General features: G+C 40.6%; 1 protein-coding gene across 1 annotated transcript in view; it reads left to right on the top strand.

Annotated features, from left to right (window-relative positions):
- The window catches only part of RIMS2 (regulating synaptic membrane exocytosis 2), a 616,900-nt gene that overhangs the window by 39,575 nt on the left and 553,263 nt on the right, over nucleotides 1–24,062 (top strand). The window contains exons 2-3 of the mRNA XM_084848966.1: nucleotides 18,740–18,772; nucleotides 19,166–19,252. Coding sequence (XP_084705092.1) covers nucleotides 18,740–18,772; nucleotides 19,166–19,252 — 120 coding nt within the window. The remainder of the gene's footprint in view (nucleotides 1–18,739; nucleotides 18,773–19,165; nucleotides 19,253–24,062) is intronic.

The following is a 24,062-nucleotide window of genomic DNA, read 5'->3' as shown; positions in this document are numbered from 1 at the left end:
AAGCAAATTTAACTCCTGGGTATAATACTGATCCCTGAAGAACTTCTATAGCAGGGGTCTCCAATCTTGTGGACCTGGTGAGCACATTTGGAATTCTGATAAAGTGTCCTGGGCACTGTCACAAAATGGTTTCTATTGTGACACGGTCAGTCACAAAACACACACTTCACAAAGAGGCCAAGTGGTGAGCCTAAAATACAAGTAATCTGCCCAAGGGCTTGAATACAATGTAGAGGTGTGGTCTGAGCCTCAGAAGAGAAATCCACTTGTTGAACCCACCATTTTCTGCTTCAACAGAAACAAACTGATGAGGCTAAAAGACAGATAACTTGCTCAACATCCTGAATACATGGCAGAAGTGGAGTCTGAACCCCAAAACACAAACCAACTCCTTGGAAACTACAGTTCTTTCTCTTATTCAGGATCATTCCCCTGCCATACACTCTCCCCCCACCTCCCTCTTACCCCACACTTCCAGCATACAAGATCTATTCACCCCAGTCATTCCTTTCTCTCTTTCAGGATCACCTCCCCCTCCCAATTCATTATTTCCCTCTGTCACTCCTCACACACACACAAACAGATACACACTCTTGCTCCATAGTCACAACACAAACAGACCCCCCCCCCGCTTTCTCCTACACCGTCAAGCCACCCAACTAACTGGTCCTATTGCTCTCTGTAACCACCTCTCCCTGCCCCCCCAGTATCCCTGCCTCCTCTGTCTACCCCATTGAGTTCCCTCATACCAGGCCTAGTCTCCCTGCTTCCTCCCACTCCGTTAGGTCACCCCCCAGTCTTCCCCCAGTGACCCTACTGCCATCCTCAAGCCTTCTCCCTTACCAAACAGTGACAATAGAGTCTATCTCATCCTTCCTTCCTTCCTTTTTTTTTTTTTCAGGCCGCCCAGAGTGCTAAAAAGTGAAGCCCTGGCCTCCAGCAACCCACCATCTTTACTTCCTAAAAATGTCTCTGGGTACACATGGACTCAGTGGCATTTTGGGGAATAAAGATGGCAGGTGAATGGAGGCCACAGCTTCAGTTTGAAGTGTTCCTGGCCACCCTATATTTTTACTTAAAAAACCACAAAAATGCACAGATACCACCAGGGCACTTTCTGGGCACAGGGGGAGGTGCCTGGCTGTAGTTGTTCCTGCGGGCCCATGTTGTCTACCCCTGTTCTACAGGAAAGGAAAAATATGAAAAACTGGGTCATTTGGAATAAACCTTAGTGGAGCAATGAAAAAGAAATGATTGAAACCATGACAAAATAATACTTGAAATACCAAGAGAAGTAAGAGAAGAAAAGATTATTAAAACCATGACAAAACAGTACTTGAAAAATTAAGAGAAGAGAAGAATGTTTGACAGTACCAAGGCCAAATAAAGAACTATCAGAAGAAGTACAGAAAACCACCCCTTAGATTTCATTGCAATAGGATAACTTAAAATCTGGGTTACATCAGTCTCAGTTGAATAAAAAAGAGGTAATGCAGGCTGGAAACTATTAAGAATGAATAAAAGCACACCACAATTGGTAGAGAGAAAGAAAGTCTCACTAGGAGAGGAAGTTATTATTCTCATTGGGAGAGAACAATGCATTCAAGAACTTTAGAAGAAGAGAAAGGGTGATAGATAATGAAGGATCAGAAGGATTTTTTTTAAAAAAAGGATAACAATGGCAGATTCATCGTACATCACCCCTGGTGACTAAAAACCAATCATATCTTACACATCAGCAACTTGGCTTATGGAAAATCAACCAGGGAAGCTTATTCTAATAATAGGTTTCTATTTTTCATGCTAATGAAAGTAACAGGAAGACTTTCTAATTCTCACCCTTATGAACTAGTCTGCCTAGGAAGAGTGACATTCCTTTAAAGCAGGGGTTGGCAACACACAGCTTGCAGGCCACATGAACCCCCATCCCCAAGCCTTTTTTGTGCACCCTGGCTGCCCCAACATCGCTGCTGCTGAATGGCCAGCAAATGTTGGTGGTGCAGCAGTGGCAGCAACCCCCCCCACATTTTCATGGCTATTTTGCCACTACCAAATTGCTGCCAAATTTTGGTGGCAATTTGGCAGTGGCAATTTCATCGGCGGAATGTGTGTGGCCCCTGGTCGGTTCTGGGAGTCAGAAATTGGCTTCTGGACCCCCAGAAGTTGGCCACCCCTGCTTTAGAGCAATTTAGACACTGAGGGCCAAGCTAGACACATTAAATGCCACCAAGGTATATGGGGAGGTTTTAAAAACACTTTCCAGTGGAAATTGTCCTGAGGTTCTTATTAGTCCTGGGAGGGAAAATGCCATCAGAAGGAATGGAAGTGGCACAGGAATGTAGTGCAGGCGGAAAGGGTTAAAAAAAATCCTTGTGTACCATGGTCCCAGTTCTAACTGGGAAAGATCAGATACACTGATTCACACATTTAACATTTTATTTAGTTTGGCCCTGATGATTGATTGATCACTAGATGGAGAGGGGGAAGAGTTAAGCTTGTTGTAATCATGGCGTAAGAGATGCATATATGTTTTAGGCTGAGTGCCTTTCTGGTTCAGTAAAATGGAGCTTACCCTTTTTAAATGGAAGTTAGCAGCCCAATGTACTTACATGCAATCCTATGCATGTTTAGACAGAAATAAGAACTGCAACTTCTTGCAATGCTGTTTGGGGAATGCTGGGAGTTGTAGGACTTATTTCTTCCTAAACACGCATAGGATTGTGCCCTAAATTAATCTCACTTTCAACTTCAGGAGTGGTGACTTGAGTGATTCAGGGCTTAAAGCAGAAAGGTTCTAAAAATCCTCAGTGTGCACATGGAACATTGGAACTAGTACTTTGGCTCATGGTCAAAACCATTAAAATATTAACAATTTTTGGTGTATTAACAATAGTAATAACTACAGGTTGATTTAATGCTTTAAAGTAATTTGCATACTACAAGTAACATATAGTTCTCTTTTTGTTCCTGAACAACTTAATCCATTTTGAAAACTGCATTGCTAATTATGCAATGGAACATTTATGTATTTCTAACTGTTGAAATATTTTGCTTGTTAAGAGAAAATAATATAATTGCTGTAGTTTCAGTTACTTTTTTTTCACAGCTATCAGCAATCTGTGGAGCCTTTTATTCACGACATTACACGTACAATTCACATTACAGTACTGTTGTTTTAGTATGTTACTGTATGGGTTAGTAATATGTATTACATTACTTCTTATAAAATGAAATAATGTTTTAAAGAACCTTTAAAGAAATAATCCTTTGGGGAGAAAATTAAATTGTAAACAAATTTCGTCAGACATTCAGTTCTACTAAGTCTAATTTCATGGGGTTTTTTACAATTGTATTGTTATCTGGGTTGGTCGTTAATGGCATTTTGTATTTACAGACTGCCACTAACATATTGTCTTTTAATGAATGACAGTTCTGTTCATTTCAAATGAATACACCAAATGCAAACAAACATGAATAAATGTTCCTAATTAACTGGTAACTAGAGCATTGAGTTCCTTGGTTTAGAATAATGAATTGTTAGGTAAATAAGGCTCTGTATTCATTCAGTTATTAAACATTCAGCAATTCCTTTCATGCAAAAGTTTGAATAACTCATTGTTCAATAGAGCACACAGAAATAAAATACAGAGCTAGTATTACATTTCTACTCTGAAAAAAATAATAGTAACCGCCCTAGAAAAATATATTGACTTAAAACTTCAGTGTTTATGTGTGATAATCAATGTAGTGCATTATTAAATGGCTGTAATCAGACTACCAAATAGAATTTTAACAGCAAGTACAATTTTTTTGAAGATAACTAAATTGCATTAGTTAACTACCTTATAGCAGTTTATGTTCTAAGCTACTCAAATGTATGAAGTGTGCAAGTGTCACATGTCACAATAAGTATTGAATCACTTATTGCATGAAGGATTTTAAAATGAAAAAAAGCATTTAGATACACAATTCCCACTGATGGCAACCACCTACATATTGTTTTGTATTGTAAACTGCTTTGGGATATATATTATAAATAAAAGTATAAATGTCAATAATAATAATAATAATAATAATAATACATTTTCTGCTTAATGTTATAAAGACATAAGAACAACTGTGCTGGATCAGACCAAAGACCGATTTAGTTTTGCATTTTATTCCCACTGTGACCAAATAGAAGTCTTATTGGATTTGGTACCCTTTTGTCTCCTGGACATGGATAGCGGAAAAATAGTCTCAATTCTGGCCCATTTTTCATGTCCCACCCCCAACCAACTAGCACAGAGTGGGCTGGCCATGTGGCAGGACACACCAGAGAGCAATACAGTCACACAATTAGGGAGCAGTGCTATGGCCCCTAGATGTTGTCTGAGGATTCCCCCTCCAAGGTCGGAGACAGTGCTCTAACCTTGGAAGGGGGAGTTGGAGATCCACCCCCACCCATGCCCCCTTGCAGCCACCTGGGAAAGAAAAATGCTGGCGTGCCTCCAAGGTCAGAAAAGCAACCTCAGAGGGGGGAAAGGGGGGTGTTCTGGTGGGTGAGGAGGGGAGGAGAGTGGAGAGGCCAGGATATGAGGTATCCTGAAGCTCTTCAGCCTCCTTCCCTCCCCCTCCAAAGCACTGTTGCTAGAAAAAGCCCGCCTAGCGAACAATGCAGGGTGGGAGGACAGGGAGGCAAAGATTGCCTCCGCTGCTCTTCCCACACTCCATTGGATGATGAAAATCCTCCAAGTTCCAGGGCTTCTGATCATCAAGGCTCAGCTGATAGGATTGCACCCTTAGCTCTTGCTCCTCTCCATATTCAACACAAACTGACTCTCTCTCTCTCTTTCTTTCTTTCTTTCTCTCTCTCTCTCTCTCTCTCTCTCTCTCTTTCTTTCTTTCTTTTGCAGCTTGCTCCCTCAAAAATGGGAGCAATTGGCTACCAGAGTGAGGAAAACATAGGGTAGGATAGCAATGAAGATAATTGCTGTTCCTGCTGTATGGCTGTCAAAAAATATCTTTAAAAAGTTAACGTCATGTACCTCTGATGCTTTTTGTATGCCAGTGTTTCAATTTTATTCTCTTACCAAGTTCACCTCATTGTTACTCAGGGGATAGAGTTATTTTGGCTGTCTGAAAATGCACGGCCATTGAATCATATAGTTTGGATCATTAAGAGAGCAATCCTGTGGATGTGGAGATGCATCCCTGGGGCCATAGGGTTGATTGGAAAAACCTCTTCGGGTTCTTAGATGAAGGTCTGACTTTGGAGGTTTTTCCCCCCAATTTAGGAGCCTCCCTCTTGCCCCCCCCCCATCACTGCAGACATTTTCACAATGGCTCACTTCATGGGGTTGGATCTCTGACATTTGGGGGGAAAGAGGCATATTGGGGGTGTGGCAATTGGTGGGAGGGAGGGAGAGGCTGAGGATCCCAATCATGCCCCCAACACAGAGGTGAATTTAGACCAGCTCTGAGGTTGATCTAAATGGATTCCCTTCTACTGCTTGCATTGGGAAGGATTTTTTTGTTTTGTTAAGTTAAAAAGCACAAATACAGAGGGGAAAACAAAAACAAAATGCTTCTTCCATTCTTTTGGTCCTGCCAGCAGGTGTCCAGCAGGGCTTGGATAGATTGGAGCCTCTGAGATCTGAACACTGCATTGTGCAGGCTCCTTGCCCTTAGGATTGCTCTCTCAGGCTGCAATCCTATACACACATACCTGGGAGGGGAGTAAGCCCCATTGAACTCAGTGGGACTTACTTCTGAGTAGACATGCATAGCAATACATTCTAGATAATTTTAGTCAGGCTATTTACAGTATTTACATTATTTAAATTATAGTTAAGATTTAAAACAGCACTTGTGAACCCATATGGTTCAAAAAGTAGGATAGATATCTTAACTAAGTAACACATTTTTCATGTAATAACAGTCTTTCATTGTTAGGCCTGTTCTATCCTGATCATCAAATATTTGGCTGAAAACAAAGTATTGGGATGAAGTTTGGGCTTCTTCAGAGTCAGACCTGGATGGAAGAGAGTTTAAAAGCTGGGTAGAAGTCATGTAGAATGCTTGTCAGATACTATTTCATGGTATCACTAAGGAGGTAGCCTCAGGAGGCCATTCTTGGCTTATAGTGGGACATTGCAATGGGACATGTATATGGAAGTATACACAAGGTATTTAGGACCCAGGTTGCTTTAGTCTGAAATCCTATACATACTTTCCTGGGAGGAAGCCCCATTGACAACAACAGGACTTACTTCTGAATAGACATAGATCAGATTGTACCGTTAATAAATTAAAAGTAGTGCCTTGAAGTGCCTCAGAACACTACAGCTAACCTGGGGAGATGCTGGAACATTGGTATAATATACAACACACCATGTCAGGAAGTAGGCTACTGTGTTTTCTCCTAGCAAAAGCTTCTAAAAAGTTTTCAGGGTCAATCAGTATCATATAGACCTTGTTGCCTTATGAAAAATCTAAAGAGTGTGAGGCATACATGATGGTTACTAGATCCAATTGTGAAAAATGGTCTATACATCCATACTATATAGCAGAGCTTTCCAAACTGTGTGTCGCGACACATTAGTGTGTCGGCGGCAGTGTGTAGGGTGTTGCGCGAAATGCAGAAAATTGTGCGGAAGGGCACCGCAGAGCTCCCTTACTCGCGTTTGCTTCCCTTGGCTCCTCCCCCGGAACTTCCTAAAGCAGCTAATGTTAAAGCAGCTAAGGCTTAGCTGCTTTAACATTAGCTGCTTTAGGATCATGTGGCGTCTTGACGTAGGGCGCACATGATTGGCGGTGTTGGAGCAGTACAGCGAGGTAGAGGCGCGGGGCGAAGAGTGGGGAGGGGAGGCGCCACCTTGGGAGCAGAGCTTGGCCGATGCAGGCGCGGAGAAGTGACAGCAGCCACCAGCCCTGCCAGATTTCGAGCGCGCCCTTCGCGGACTTCTGCACTGTGCTACTGCGCGGCCAGGCCACAGTAGTGCGTGGGTGGAAACGCCACCTGGGACTGCACCAAGCAGGCCGTCCGCCATCTCAGCCAGTCGGAATGGAGCTCAGTGGAGGCCAGAAGCCTCAGAATCAGCGTGCTCCCAATCACCCGGGCGAGCGCAGCTGCAGGCTGTCACCCAGTCAACCCACCTGCTGCTGGCTGAAGGGAGGCCACCCTCCCAAACCCAATGTGGCAAACAGCAAGCCACCTACCACGTGGCACTTATAATTTGATTTCTGCCATTTATTTTTATTTTCACTCTGCTGTAATTGTGGATTAACCACCCACCAGCAGTGTACCACTGGAGAGCGCTGGAACTGGACTCTGGACATAGGCATTGCAAATATTTACAGCAATATAGCCTTGTAGTGAGACATATATATTTATACCATTTTTGTTGGACTTTTGCTTCTCTACTTCATGTGTTTTTGCAGCTAGGCTCCTACCTGGGCCTATGTGTCCTAATATGTATTGTAAATACTTTAGTTAATTTTGTTTATTTTTCACATTTTCTTGCACATATTTACATACATTTACTCATAATTGACAACAATGTATGTTATTATCTTACAAATCATATATTTAAAAAAATAGAAATGAAAGGTTTTCATGAGATATGTTTTATCCCCATACATTTCGTTATTACAATTTATGTATGTGTCCGTATCTCTTATAACGGGTTAGTTTAACCTCCGGTTTGCTAGTAAAACTGAATTACCATGTCACGAAATGATGCATGTCTAAACAGTGTGTCACCAACATGAAAAGTTTGGAAAGCTCTGCTATATAGAGTTGATGAGAAGTATTCCTAGACTTAGCTGCTATTGGAAGATCCAGACATAGCTGTGAGACTGAGCAACTGCCAACTGGTGTATTGGTGTATTTACTTTGTTTGGGCCATTTGGCCTGTTGGCTTCTGTTTTTCTTTTCAGACATGAATGTGTCAGGACCTCTTGCGGAGATTCTGCTTTAGTGCTCTGAAAAAAGACTGTTTCATTGGTATGCAAATGAGGAAATCAAGTGACCATAGTTTAAAAAAAAATTAAAAAATGAACTCCTAAGGTTTTGACAATGTATTGCTAAATTAGGTTTGTAGCGTGCAGTGTAATGAAGCCCTTCTGTAGATTTTAGAAAGTATGCATAAAATGTTGGGGGAAAATTTACCAAATTGCTTTTGGTAAAATTCAAAAGCGTTCCAGCAAATTATACACACACACAGACACACTCACATATATCTTTATATATACGATTTTTACACACGATAGCAATAAAATGTTACTGCTCAGCTCATGTCACTGGGAAAATATGGCTGAAAGGAACTTTTCTAGCATCAAGGGCTTCTTCACACAGAGCTCAGAGCTTTTATGCTGCTATTGAGATTGGTTACTCACAGAACTTTGCAGGCCCTTTAGATGACATTGTTAACCTCCAGGGCATCTCCTGTGCTAAATGACTGTTATTCCATTTTTTAAAAGATCAGAGAAAATGACCTATCAAATTACCACACTTCAGTTCTGCTCAGTTCCCTTATGAAAAAGGAAAAGCTGCAATAAGAGGTGTTAGATCACAGCACCATCTTGAGGCTGTATAATGAAACATATGGAAGACTCAGATAAGGGGGGAAAAGAGGGCGAAAAGTGGGGGCGGGGAGCACGTGTAAAGGGTGTCCATAGTGATCCAGCATTTAAAAAGGAAGCAGAAAGCACCATTTTAAATGCAGGATCTTAGGCTGGTGTAGAGATGCTTCAACTTTGTATTGTAAGTAGAGACTTGAAGCTAGGTAGCTTTGGCCCTTCTGTCTTAATATTTTTATTTTAGAAACAAAGTGGCTCAAGGAGCATTATTAGCAGAAAATGTTAGAAATCATTTTCAAAATATACCATACCTGTGTATGTTAAAATATTGGGCTGAATCCAGACTTAGTCAGAGTAGACCCACTGAAATCACTTCAGTTATTTCAGTGGATCTACTCTAAGTATGACTAAAACCAAGTATGACTTGGTTTTAGAAATTGGTTGTTGTTGTTTATTCGGTCAGTTGCTTCCGACTCTTCGTGACTTCATGGACCAGCCCACGCCAGAGCTTCCTGTCAGCCGTCGCCACCCCCAACTCCCCCAAGGTCGAGTCTGTCACCTCCAGAATATCATCCATCCACCTTGCCCTTGGTCGGCCCCTCTTCCTTTTGCCTTCCACTTTCCCTAGCATCAGCATCTTCTCCAGGGTGTCCTGTCTTCTCATTATGTGGCCAAAGTACTTCAGTTTTGCCTTTAATATCATTCCCTCAAGTGAGCAGTCTGGCTTTATTTCCTGGAGTATGGACTGGTTTGATCTTCTTGCAGTCCAAGGCACTCTCAGAATTTTCCTGCAGCACCACAGTTCAAAAGCATCTATCTTCCTTCGCTCAGCCTTCCTTACGGTCCAGCTCTCGCAGCCATAGGTTACTACGGGGAATACCATTGCTTGAACTATGCGGACCTTTGTTGTCAGTGTGATGTCTCTGCTCTTCACTATTTTATCAAGATTTGTCATTGCTCTCCTCCCAAGAAGTAAACCTCTTCTGATTTCCTGGCTGCAGTCAGCGTCTGCAGTAATCTTTGCGCCTAGAAAGACAAAGTCTGTCACTGCCTCCACGTTTTCTCCCTCTATTGGCCAGTTCTCAATCAAGCTGGTTGCCATAATCTTGGCTTTTTTGAGGTTTAACTGCAACCCAGCTTTTGCACTTTCTTCTTTCACCTTCGTCATGAGGTTCCTCAGCTCCTCCTCGCTTTCAGCCATCAAAGTGGTATCATCTGCATATCTGAGATTGTTAATGTTTCTTCCAGCAATTTTAACTCCAGCCTTGGCTTCATCAAGCCCAGCACGTCGCATGATGTGTTCTGTGTACAGGTTGAATAGGTAGGGTGAGAGTATACAACCCTGCCGTACTCCTTTCCCAATCTTAAACCAGTCCGTTGTTCCGTGGTCTGTTCTTACCGTTGCTACTTGGTCATTATACAGATTCCTCAGGAGGCAGACAAGATGACTTGGTATCCCCATACCACCAAGAACTTGCCACAATTTGTTATGATCCATACAGTCAAAGGCTTTAGAATAGTCAATAAAACAGAAATAGATGTTTTTCTGAAACTCCCTGGCTTTCTCCATTATCCAGCGGATATTGGCAATTTGGTCTCTAGTTCCTCTGCCTTTTCTAAACCCAGCTTGTACATCTGGCAATTCTCGTTCCATGAATTGCTGGAGTCTACCTTGCAAGATCTTGAGCATGACCTTACTGGCATGTGAAATAAGTGCCACTGTTCGATAGTCTGAACATTCTTTGGTGCTTCCCTTTTTTGGTATGGGGATATAAGTTGATTTTTTCCAATCTGGTGGCCATTCTTGTAATTGGTATTGGTCAGTTATTTTAGAGTGCAATCCTATGCACGTTTAGACAGAAAAATGTCCTACAATTCCCAGTGTGCCCCAGCCAGCACAGATTGCACCCTTAGTGCATGCGGACTTCGGATCTTTCTATTATTGTGATTTTAATTGTGATGTAAGGCATCTCAAGGACTTTTTATAGTGAAAAGGCAGGATGTAAAAATTTAAAATAAAAACAAATAAATTATCCACCGGCCTCCCTTTTCAACTGTCACCTGACAACAGCCATTCCATCAGGCTGCAGCGGGGGAAGAGATGGGAAGCAGGGCCACTCTTTCAACTCTGTTGAGATACCAGCTCCATTTGGCTCTTCCTCTGCCTGAACTGTTTCCATTCCAGCTGATCATTATAGGAAAGAATATATAACTTCTCAGAATTGGTGCCTGGGTTGGTTTGTTTTTCTCTTCCCTCCTCAAACATTTTTTCCTTTTATGCTTTATTCCCCCCCCCCCCCATAATTGAATTTAATGGCTTCTCTGCATTCTATTCAACTAACTGTATAGCCAGGGAAAGCTTACTTTTTATTTTATTTCATTTTAATTTTTTTAAAATCTGAGAAATTATTTGCTTGGTTTTTTTTTTTCATTCTATGTGGCTGCTTATTCACATATTCAACAATGCTTATGTGACCCTTTAAAAATAACCACACACATATACACACAAATGCAAGGCTTCACAGTCCTTTTACTGCTGCCCCACCATTCAAGAATATTTACATTTTTTTTAAAGTTTCTCATCAGAACAATATTGAGAGGACCAGAAGCTGATTTCTGTCAGGATTTGTCAATTTCGGTCTTCCATTGATTTATATTGGAGTAGGGCAAGCAGTTGCAATTATGAGTGGGTGTGGGGAAGCTTTCTCCCTGAGGCAGCCCCCTCTCTTGCTATCCATTACATTTATACAGTTATCAGGCTTACACTGCTGGATTAAAGCTAGTGATAAAGGGGAGGTTGCTTCCGTTGCTCCACAGAAGTAATTGTTAGTCACAGCCTTTTGATACTTATGCAGACTTTGAGAGGATATTTCTTGCAGTTGTGCCTGCCATCCACCTGGAGCCGCTCTGAAACAGGAGAACTCAGATACTGCTGACTGCTGACTGAAGTTAACCTATTTCCTCTGTGTATGTGTGTAGGAGTGGGGTTAGAGGAATGAGTTCACCAGGCCACTGGAGAGAGGAAAAGGGGACAGTTGGATTCAGGTTGCAGCAATGTAGATTTGGCTGAATATCTGAAAATATTTCCTAGCTGTCAAGATCATGGGACAGTGAACCAAGCTGCCTAGAAAGGCTGTAAAATTTCCTTTGATGGAGGTGTTATTTTAGAGGATTTAATTTTTTTTTTTTACTATAGTTATATTCCATTTTTATTCCAAGTGTCTCAAGATGACATACATGATTCTTCCTCTCGCCCTTCCATATCTTCACAACAAACCTGTGAGATAGGTTAGGCTGAAAAATAGTGACTGGCCCAAGATCACCCAGTGAGCTCTGTGGCTGAGGGTGGATTTGAGCTTTGGTCTCCCCAGCCCTAGTCTGACATTCTGACCACTGTAACACACATTGCACACCATAACACTGGTTATGGGATAAGCATTGAAATGGAAAAAAACATTTCTAATACATTTTGATATCCTGTCAGTTTGATACCTCTAGATCAAAAACTGGTCACAGGATGCCCTGAGAACAGGCTGACGTAATTACATTCCAGGAAAGAGCAAAAGGTGTTCCAAGGTGTTAATACAATCTGTCTCCAGAAAACCAGCAAGGCACGGTTGATTTGAATACCCTCTAGTGGAGGAATCTCATTGATTCACATTGGATTTTGGGGGATACCTGCACCTCCGCTTGTCCCATCATTTGGGAAGAGCTGCCACTTTGTACTGATGCGGCTTCACTGTCTTTGGTTTTAGGAAGACCCAGGCCTTTTCTCATGCCAGAGTTGGAGTAGTGCACCAGTCTACAAATGTTTGCATATCAGAGCAGGCTGTATATATAGATCTCTGATTTGGAACAGCAGTTTGGTGCTGGGTTGAGAGTGGAGGGATGAAGGCAGAATAAATCTAGAATATGGGCCCAAGTTCAGCAAGCTTAAAAAACACTGCTTTATACAGAAAATACTAAATTATTTATCTATGCAGATCAATAACAGTTTATGTATTATTCAGTCCAGTTCTCACCCTTTTTAAAGTAAGCAGTAAAGGTTAAACGCAGTGGCCCCGAATAAGAAATAACAATGGTTTCTTGTAGAGCTAATTTGAATTCAGGGATAGAAAATGAGCAAAATTAAAATTCAACAGTGTCAACTCACAAGAAACATTATAATCCTGACTCGATCTTAATGAAAAGACCAGATTTTTTTCTTTCTATTGGGCTGCAGTTGGGGGATGGATGCAGGGTAGGGTGCTTGTAGTGGATTCTCACTGGAAAGTGATCAGTAGAAGCATCCCCTTCTCATGCTCTGTGCTTCATTGCTTATTATTTTTTAGTATGATTGTGACCCTTTTTAAGTACAGTGTACATGGATTTTGAGGAATGAGGTAGAAATTGGCAATCGGGAATATGTTTAACTGTTTCACAAGTGGTTATTAAGTGTGTTGTCTGTTGCGCTGGAAGTCTTGAACATTCACAACACAAACTAAGGGAGAGTTGTGCTTTGAAGATATAAAGTGCTGGAGTCAAATTGGACTGTGAACACTGGATGTCCAGAATTAGTGTAATGTATGTAAAAGTAGCATAGTTCATTCACTGCCACCAGACAGCAGTGGTAGTTCCTGTATATATATTTGCCTACTGGGAGGAGTAAAGTTTATTGTTAGCTCACCCTGCATGCTGGTGTGTGTGTGTGTCTTCTTTACCCTGATCAGCACAAGACATAACATGTGGGATCTAGACTCAGCAAACAATAGAAAGAATGGCTTCAAGTCCAAGGCAAGTACGACCCCTGAATTTCGATTCTGGAAATGTTGCAGAAAATTGATCACAGTGGAGGGAAATTATGGAATTAGTGTTTGCAGGCCCTGAAGCAGACAAATGGTCTAAAGAGCAAAAGGTTGCACAGTTCCTTATATCCATAGGCCAGAAAGGAAGGGACATTAGTAGATCATGGACTGCAAATGGCCAGTTGTACCCTGAGGATAGGAAAAAGCTGGAGGTAATATTTGCAAAGTTTGAGGCATATTGTACTCCATGCAAAAATGGGTCTGTGCAGAGAAAACTCTTGGATGAAAGGCATCAAGGACAGGCTGAATCCATAGATGACTGGGTAACACAGCTAGGCCTAATTGCAAGAGACTGTGCATTCCATGATGCAGATGATATGATTAAAGACAGAATCTGGATGGGATCAAACTCCAAAGAAATACAGGAGAAGTTATTACAGGAAGACAAATTAACTTTAGAAATTGCAGTAAAAATGGCAAGAGCTCATGAAATGGCAAGAGCACAGATACCAACCTTAAAAACAAACCAGGGAAGTACTCACAGTTTGAAAAAAGGGTGCATTCAGCAAACAAGCAACATTGCAAAAGGCAAAATCCCTGTGTAGAAACAGTGCACAAAATAGCAAGATAAACTACCTTGGTGCAGCAGCATGTCGTGCATGGGACAAATCATGCAACTATTTCAAAAAGAAAAATCATTTTGCAAAAATTTGTAAAGCAAAAGACCGCAAAGAAAAGAAGGTAAATCTTGTAGAAGAAAGTGAGGACAATGCAATGACACCAAATTGCAAAGAACAGTTTCCTAGCAACAGTTTCTGCCAAAGATAAAGAAGCAGATGAAGCTTTTAAATATAAAAGTGGGCAGCTTGAAAGAATTTGTTGTTCAAAATGTACGTTGAGGCACAAGTAAATTGCATACCATCACAGATATTTTTGAAAATGTATCCAAAAAAGGGAAAGCTGGAAACAAAAAGAATTCCTGCACTGACTGGATATGGGGGACATCCACTTAAAGTGATAGGGAAATACACACTAGATTGTGAACACCAAGGCAACGTGCACAAGCTTAATTTCTACATAATTGACTCTCCTGCACAACCAGTATTAGGATTTGCAGCTTGCCAAGAATTGGCATTAATCAAAATTGTGAAGCTGGTCACACCAGAACAGGAACATTTAAACAAGCAAAAAATAATGGACTCTTTTGGAGATGTATTTGCAGGACTAGGATGCTAACCAGGAACATGCCAGATAAAGATAAAGCCTGACTCCACCCAAGTCATTCATGCTCCCAGGAAAGTATCAATAGCACTTAGGAGCAGAATAGAAAGAGAGCTGAAATGCGTGGAACAAATAGGAGTGATCAGAAAAGTGGAAGTTCCTACACCATGGGTAAGCTCAAAGGTAGCAACAGAAAATAAAAACACAGAGGAACTTAGAATATGCTTGGATCCTAGAGATCTCAACCGAGTGATCATGAGGGAACTTTATCGACTTCCTACACTGGATGACATCACATACAAGCTCTCCAAGGCAAAGTTCTTCAGTGTGCTAGCTGCGCAGTCAGGATATTGGCAGCTAACACTGGATGAAGAAAACAGTTACCTGACTACTTTCAACTCACCATTTGGAAGATGGAGATTCATGAGGGTACCATTTGGTATCTCCTCTGCTCAAGAAACCTCCCAGAGAAAAGCCCATGAAGTCTTGGAAGGACTACAAGGATGTGAGGCCATCACAGATGACATTCTGATCCATGGAACCACACGTGTGGAACATGATGCAAACCTCATAGCTAGAAAGATACAGAGAGAGGAACCTAACACTGAATCCACATAAGATGCAAATTGGAGTGGACAGTGCTATGGACATATTCTGACCAAACTGAATGGATGAAAAAATAATATTTGAAATTAAGAACTATTCTGTCTGGACATGGTTTATAGAAAAAATGGGATAATATTTTTATTATATTTTTTATAATATTTAATATTTTTTATTGTTATACACATGTGCATGTGTATATGTGTCAAGATGTAAAGGCCTGGAAAAAAACCCAGACAAGGCAGGGGGTGCAGAAAAACCCTCCCATGTCCGTTTTTGCCAGGGATTCTTGGAAAATTTGGAAAAAATATGTTTTTTCTTAACCCCTCCTTTTATTTCTGTTCCCCCCCCAAGCCTTCACATCTGTGAGTGTGTATGTGTGTGTGCATGTACACACACAGAAGGAAAGAAGGGTCCTATATTAAATATACCTGAGCATCTTCATTTTGGTGTTATTGAAATGCAAGGTTCAGTTTGTGATTCTGCATTTAGAAAATAGCTTTTGATATATATTAGCTTATTATCAAAGATGTGTGGCGGGCTTATAGCTGACTGGTAGAACTCATACATGCATGCATAAGGACCCAGATTCAATCCCCAGCATCTCCAATTACAGGGATGTCAGGGCTGGAGGCTTTGGGGAATCTGTGCTAGTAAGAATAGATAATATTGGGCTAGATGGACCTGTAATCTGACATAACGTGATATAAGTCCCAGCAGCTTTTTATATTCTACAGGAACAAGGGACAAAAATACTTCCTTACTACGTTAAAGAATGTGTGAGATATTTTATAATATCAGCATGCTACTGAAGTGTTCCCATTATTTCAAAGATGACTTTAGCTTTATTTCGCATTTATTTATTTATTTATTTATTATTGCATTTATATCCCGCCTTCTTTCCTCTTTCAAGGAACCCAAGGTGGCTTACATTCTCCTCCTCCTCTCCATTGCATCCTCACAACAAGAACCCTGTGAGGTAGGCTGGGCTGAGAGTCTGTGACTGGCCCAAAGTCACCCAGTGAGCTTCCATGGCCAAGTGGGGACTAGAACCCGGATCTCCCGGCTCCCAGTCCGTCACTCTCACCACTACACTACACTGACTGCATCAGTCCAACCCATTTCTCTATGAAGCGTTCTTCATTTTCTCGGCACACATGCCGAGCAAGCATGCTCCACTCCATCATCCTTCTGTCTCAGAGACGCAATCAGCAAAGTTCGTACTTGTGCCCATAATAAGAATTACCTGTAATCCTGGTCAACAATTAATTAACAGGGGGCATTTTCTGAACTGAGCCAGGGCTGAAGCGTCAGCAACGTTGACTCTGCTGATTGACTGCCTCACCAACATGACACTCACACAAACCAAAAACACGGAGGAATTTTAAAACAATGAAAGAGCCCCAAACACGGCCAGACTAGACAATACATGAAATATGTGTGTGATGTGCATATTATACACACACACACACACACACACGTATCAGCTGCTATTAATCAGGACAACTTCTGTTTGCACTCTAGGGAGTAAGGATTGAAGAGCCCTTTGTGCTTCAGCTTGGGTGAAACTGTGAGTCTGTGTGGATGCCCTTGGAACTAAGAGGATTATGCTGAAGGCCAGATAGGAAGCCTGAAGGACAAATTCATTGTCTAATCTATTGGGCCATCAGTTGCCTGTTCTCTATCCTGTGGGAAAGCAGACTTTAGAGTATAAGCTACTGCCACATAGCATCATGTAAACAAACAAAAACAATTTGGGGGTATTCCTTGAACTTAAAAAGCTTCATATTTATACCTTAGCAGCATTGGACACATTTGGCACTTCTATTCAGGTTGAGAATACCTTGATTTTAGTAGAGAAAGGTAGCATGACCTATAGCATCTGGTGTGAATTGAAAGATGTAGCCTAACAGAATGTTTAAAATCTTCTGTTTACAAAATTGTAGGGATGTCAGAGAGTTTCGCCACGAATCTCGGGGAGGCCGAATGCCAGTGCATTTGGCCCCCCGAATTCGGTGGCGAAACGGTCTGCCCCCCCCGCCCCCCCCGGGACGGGACTTACCTTGGGTGAATCTCCCTGGCGGCGGTGGTGCGGCGGCGGCGGCCGGTCTTCCAACCGGCCGCCACTGCCACCGTTTCCAACTTTAAAAAAACAAAACAAAACGTGATAGGCTACGTAAAGATTTACGTAGCCTATCACGGCTAGATTTTTAAAAAATACCGTGATAGGCTACGTAAATGTTTACGTAGCCTATCACGGCTGAGTTAAAAAAAAAACAACCACGCGTATGCAAATGGCAGTGCCCATGGCGGTGCCCATTTGCGTTCCTTATTTTGGCACGTCTAGTCTACGTAAACATTTACGTAGACTACGGCGAAAATAAGGGGAACGCAAATAGCGTAGCGTCTATGCTATTTGTGTTCCCCTTATTTTCTCCGTAGTCTACGTAAATGTTTACGTAGACTAGACGTGCCAAAATAAGCAACGCAAATGGCAGCGCCCATGGGCACCGCCATTTGCGTACGCGCGGGGTTTTTTTAAAACTCAGCCATGATAGGCTACGTAAACATTTACGTAGCCTATCATGGCTGACTGCAGGGATGCAAACGGCAGCGGCTACAGCCGCCGCCATTTGCAGACCCGGCCGGCCAGGATTCGCGGCGGGAGGGACGGGGCGCCTCCCCCCCGGCCAGAATTTCGGGGGGAGGGACGGAGCACCTCCCTCCCACCGCGAATCAAATTTCGTAAAAGGTAAGGGACTTCCGTACATCCCTACAAAATTGTTCATGAAGCACTGAGCAATATGTAAATATTTGAACTTTGAAAATATAAATAATTTCAACAAAAAGTCTTTGGTAAATATACCATGCAAAAACTGTAACATAATTCTAAGTTATTTATCAAAATAGAGAATTTTCTATCAAACCAGGGAGAACTATAGATTTCTTCACATTTTATATTTGTGTTTGGTTAGAGGATGCAATTTGATATCTACTTGCTCCCAATGTTTGCATGTTCTGTGCTTCTGATGATTATAACAAGGAACCCCACAGAGCTATAAGCATTTTGAGCCATGCATTTTACCATAAGCATAATGTGTGGACTTTACAGAGAAACTATGAAGTTACTTTGGAGATAATAGTGATTACCTCTACTACAAATGTATGAACAGCTGCAATATTTGTTTTATTTCATTTATTTTTTAAAGTATATATCTAGCCCCTATCTTGCTTTTAACTTACTAAAATAAAGGATGAAATTTATTATAGTAATTTAGGATTAAATACATTTTATTGATCCCATAGCTAATTATAGTTCTTAAAATACTAATATTCCAAATAATTATGTTGAAAAATAATGACATGTTAATGACAAAATATGACTCACAACACTAATTAAGAATTTTAGGTTTTTGTGATGTTACGTTAATACCTAGTAGAAAACTGGTCTAGATGAAAGTTGTAGTAAACACAGAGAGAGAAAGAGAGAGGGAGAAACAGACAGAGGATTGAAGGTAGGATTTGTTTTCTAGTACACCACACTCAGTTGCACAAACTTATCTTTTTAGGGTCAAAGAAGAACAAAAACCTCAAGTGACACAGTAAGTAATAAATCTTAAAAGTGCAGTGGGCTTGACTTCTCTACTTTTGCCATATTCTGCTTTCTGCACCTTTGATGGTATTAGGTTTAACTAATATATGAGAGGCTGCAGTTAGTCATCTGCTTTTTGATTGGCTTGTAAGAGCTGCCTGCAGCTTCTTACTTCATCCACATTTTAGTTGGATGTAGTTTCTTGCTACCTGCTTGTGGACTATTTAAGTGTAAAACTTTATTTCCCTTACATCCTAATAGTGGCTTACTTAAATTGCAGTGAATATTCCCATTGGCTGTAGCTTTTCTGCCTTTATATGACTATTATTATTGGGTAAGAAAGCATTTATACTAGTGTGATTTTATTTGGTTATTTAGTCACATTATTTGCTTATTTAAACAGGTGGTTTCCCTTTAGTGGGATCACTGAGCTGGTAAATAACGTTCTTCAGCCACAGCAAAAACAACAAAATGAAAAGGAGTCCCAGACGTAAGTAAGCTGCTATCTGTAGACTAAGTATTCTGTAGCATTAAAACATACAAGAGAGTATGTTTAAATAATAGATAACACCTTTAAAAGAACAACTTACAAATTGAGGCTGCGGTCCTATGCACACTTACTGGGGAGTAAATTCCACTGAACTCAGTGCAACTTGTTGCTCAGTTAACACATACAGGACAAGGCTGTATAACTCGTGTTGCTTTTCAAGCTTCCATTGGCAAAGAGAAAGTGAACCTGGTCTCCAGTTTGGTTAGTAAGAGAGCTTCCTGTTCTGCATCAGACCAGTTCCTTTCATGAAGTTCATGTGTAGAACTCCCTCCAAGTTAATATGATTGATATGCATGAAGCGCTTAAATTTTAAGACCAGTAGTGTAGATTCCCAAGATGTTTATATACAAATAGCATTTGCCTACATAGAATCATGCGGTTGGAAGGGGCCTACAAGACCATCAAGTCCAACCCCCTGCTCAATGCAGGAAGCCTGATTCCCAGGCAGTCTCCCATCCAAGTACTAACCAGGGCTGACCCTACTTAGCTTTTGAGAGCAGACGAGATCGGACGCATCCAGCCCTCTGTCATCACTGTTATCATTCTGTTACAATATCTGTTGTTGCAAGGCTTTGACAGATACTGGCTTTGTTTCTTGCTGTCATGCATAGATGGATTTCTCTTGAAGAAACCATATGAAAAAAGAGCTCATATTTTTAATTTAAAATGCTGTAGTTGTGACAGAAATGGCAAAGCTAGAAGGCTCAGACTTAAGTTTAATCTAACATTAGAGAGTTATAGATGTAGGATTTTTTTTTTTAAAGAACAGGATATAGGGACATCTTGAGGTATTTAAATGGCTCTCAAATGAGTGGGATTTAAGATATTTAGGGATTAATCTCTTATGCTTATGTCAACCTATTAACCATTTTGAAACATTAATATAAATTACTTCCGTGCTAGTAATACAATGGCTACAGCAAAATGGGACATAAATTAGCCATGTCAGACACCCCTACTGGTGCATGTGACTTGTTCTCAGGTTCTTCCTGAACACAGTTAGTTGGATCACTCCTGGAAACAGAATTTATTACTCGTTTCTTTATTGTATTAATATATGAAATTGTACTCCTGTCCTGAATGATGTGTTCCCAACACAGGTATACAGCTTTACAAAAGTCTGTGGCTTTATAGTAAGGTCTTGCAATACACATGCAAATGCAAGTTAGGATTTGAATCTCAAGCCCAGTTTTTCCTCTATGGAAATATTAAATCTATATTTATATAAACATAGGAAAATACAGTTATATAAGGATTGTCACAGTATGGCATACTAAGAATATATCATGCTTAAACAAAGAATTGGGTTTCCAACTTGATTATTGTCTTTAGAGAAATTTGTAAAATTAAAAACTCAGCCTATGGTCCAGAGTAGGGATGTTGGAGAAATCCGCAATGGAACCAGATGAGTTTGGATTTTCGTGAATCCAGCCGGTGGATTCCACAGTAGTCCCCTGTTGGGTGGATTATGTGGACTTGCAGACTGGTTTTCTAACTTTCCTGAATGTTGCACAAATTTCCTTATAGAAAAATACACAAAATAAAAAACCTAGCCAAAAATGTGCATTTCCCCCATAGGCTGAAGCATGGAAATGCACATTTTGGGGGGATTTGAGCATTTTCACATGTGCGAAATTGTGTAAATGTGCATTTATGCAAGTGTGCATTTGTGCAAATTAAGAAACAAAGAAAGAAATCAAGCTCTAGCAATGGGCAGATGACAGAACGAAAGGTGCTTGACAAACCACATAATACAGATGGAATGGATTTTACACACCCTCTACATCCCTCGTCATGCTAGACATATATATGCTAGACATGCATATAGTGCTTTTACTGTTGGTTGAGGCAGATAGATCTTTGTGAGTGTAGTGGAACTTTTCTGCTGGGCAATGGAGAAACTTCTCACTACCCTTCAATTTAATATTACTGATTTTACTCAAACTGCATGTTTTGAAATCCCATAACATTTTTAGTGAAGCTTTTAATACTGCATTTATATGTGGAAATTACAGAAAAGGAGTGAAAGAGAGTTCACAATAGTAATGAGTATGCAATTGTATTTTTGTTTCTGTTTTACTGTATGATTGAACTATATGATTTCACTGATAATTTTGGCTATAATTTTAGTGATAATCCAGACATGAGATAATGATTTATGTTAAGTTTTATTTCTTTAGGTCATTCTTTATGTTGAAAAGTAACTTTATAAAACAACCCAATGTGCCTGGGATGAGATATACCAACAACTTCCACCAGAACTATGACATTAAACATGATTCTATGATGATATTTCAGAAATATTAAATCAGAGTTATAGACAAATATATCCTTGCATGTGTTGTTAAAACTGCAAAATTAAAATATTCCTATGAAAATAAATAATCCTGTATAAGCTTAATTGGTGGCAGGGAGTTATTAAAAAAAAAAGCATTTTAGGGCTCAATCCTATGGATGTTTATTCAGAAAAAAAGCCCTATAACTCCCAGCATTCCCAGCTAGCATGGCTGGCTGGGGAATGCTGGGAGTTGTAGGGCTTTTTTCTGAATAAACATTCATAGGATTGCGTTCTTAGAGTGTCTAGTATTCCTAGCTTGTCTACTGAAATCAGAGTCCTAAGCAACTTAGAATTTCCATTGAAATCAGTTAGTCTTAATGCTACATGAATTGACTGTGATGTTACTAAATGCAGAACCTCATCTATTATTGTGGTAAGAATTTTTTAACAACTAAGAGATTAATCTTGCATCAGTTGGTATGATGTAAACAGGTTTATGTCAATGGAGTTAAAATGCATGCTGAACAAATGGGGCTCTAATTTCAATGGGCAGTAACCAACGATACTAGTGTTAATGTAAATTGCATTTTGCTAGCATAAGCAGCTTCTAATGCCAGTAGTGTTCCTTGGAGCAATAGATTTCTCTGGAAAACCCATCATGCCAGCTATTCGCATTGCATTAGACCTCACTTACACTAGAGCAATGTAATTTACATTAGAGTTAGTGTTGTGACTTAAATACTGCCCTTTGTCTGCTCACCTCTATCCAGCAGTCTGCTGCTAAAATTATTCATCATTCATCTCTCTCATCACTCTGACCACATGATGCCCCTCCATAAATCCCTACACTGACTTCTTGTCCACTTCTGCACCTGTACCTGCACAAGCATAACATCCTTACCTTTAAAACTTTCCATGTCTTTGAACCGCCTTATTTCTCTGGTCTTATATCCCAACACATCCTTGTTGTTTGATCTGGTGTTCAAACCACAAGGATGTGTTGGGATATAACTGATCCAAAGAACTATCGACCATAACTATCTGTCATCTTTACAAGGTGTTGGAGCGAATGATTCTTAATCGAGTGGCAGAGACTCTTGATGAAAAGATCATGAATGAACAAGCTGGTTTTAGACCAGGAAGGTCATGTTCCGGACAAATATTGAATCTCACATAACACATAGAGGATGGATATGAAAGAAAACTAATCACTGGAGTGGTGTTCATTGACCTTACTGCGGCATACGATACAGTCAATCATAGAAAATTGCTGCACAAGATAGACAACTTTACTGGAGATCATAAGCTCACCAGGGTTATAGGGAGTTTCCTTCAAAATAGAAGGTTTTATGTGACTCTGAATGGTAAGAACAGTAGATGGAGGAAGCAAAAGAATGAATCCTTACCTTTCCTAAGCGTACTCTCCCTGATTTTATATAATATATATACTAACGATTAACCCTCCTCGGCCAATACGTGAATGTTTATATATGCGGATGATACAGCGATGGCTATACAAAAACCAAGTTTTGATGAGTGTGTTGTAAAATTATCCTGGGCTTTAGAAGAACTGGAGCGATATTATGATAATCATCACTTAAACCCAAATCCACGTAAAACTCAAGTATGTGCCTTTCATCTTCGTAATCAAGATGCAGGAGTTGAACTGGATATTACACGGAGAGGGAATAGATTACAACATTGTCCAACACCTAAATATTTGGGTGCTACATTGGATAGAACACTTTCTTTTAAGCAACATTGCCTGAATACTAAGGCTAAAGTATGTGCTAGGAATAACATTATCCGATGATTGACAAACTATATATGGGGAGCCCAGCCAGCTACATTACAAGCATCGGCTATGGCTTTGACTGTCTCTACTGCTGAATATGTGGCACCAGTATGGAACACATCGGCACATGTGAAGCAAGTAGATATTGCTGTGAATGAGGCAATGCGCATAGTGACGGGATGGCTCAAACCGACACCCGTTAATAAACTATATTCTCTTGTTGGCATTGCTCCACCTAAGATTAGATGGGAAGTAGAAGCAGATGCCGAAAGAACTAAGCAAGAGATTGACTCTCGTCACCCTTTGAGTGGATATATTCCCCCAATTCGTCAACTTAGATCTAGAAAGAGCTTTATGTCAAGAACTAATATCCTAGAGGGGACCAAAGAACAGAATCGGATAAGTAAATGGAAGAATGAGCATACCGACTCGAGTACTTTAACGAAGGAAGAAATGGCTGCTGGAAATACTCTCCCTTATATAGTTTGGAGGACAATGAATAGGATGAGGGTGCAGGTAACAAAATGTAAGATGAATTTATTTAAGTGGGGGTTGTTGGTTGACGACAATACATTATGTGAATGTGGAGAAATCCAAGACCCAGCACATCTGATGGTGTGTCGATTACTGCCGGAGTCTTGTACTGTTGACGACCTACAACAAGCTAATGACAAAGC

This window comes from Heloderma suspectum, chromosome 4, assembly GCF_057233095.1.
Source record: "Heloderma suspectum isolate Gila_16-S chromosome 4, 16-S_ref, whole genome shotgun sequence".
NCBI classification, from domain to species: Eukaryota; Metazoa; Chordata; class Lepidosauria; order Squamata; family Helodermatidae; genus Heloderma; species Heloderma suspectum.
This window is presented reverse-complemented; position numbering and strand designations above follow the sequence as displayed.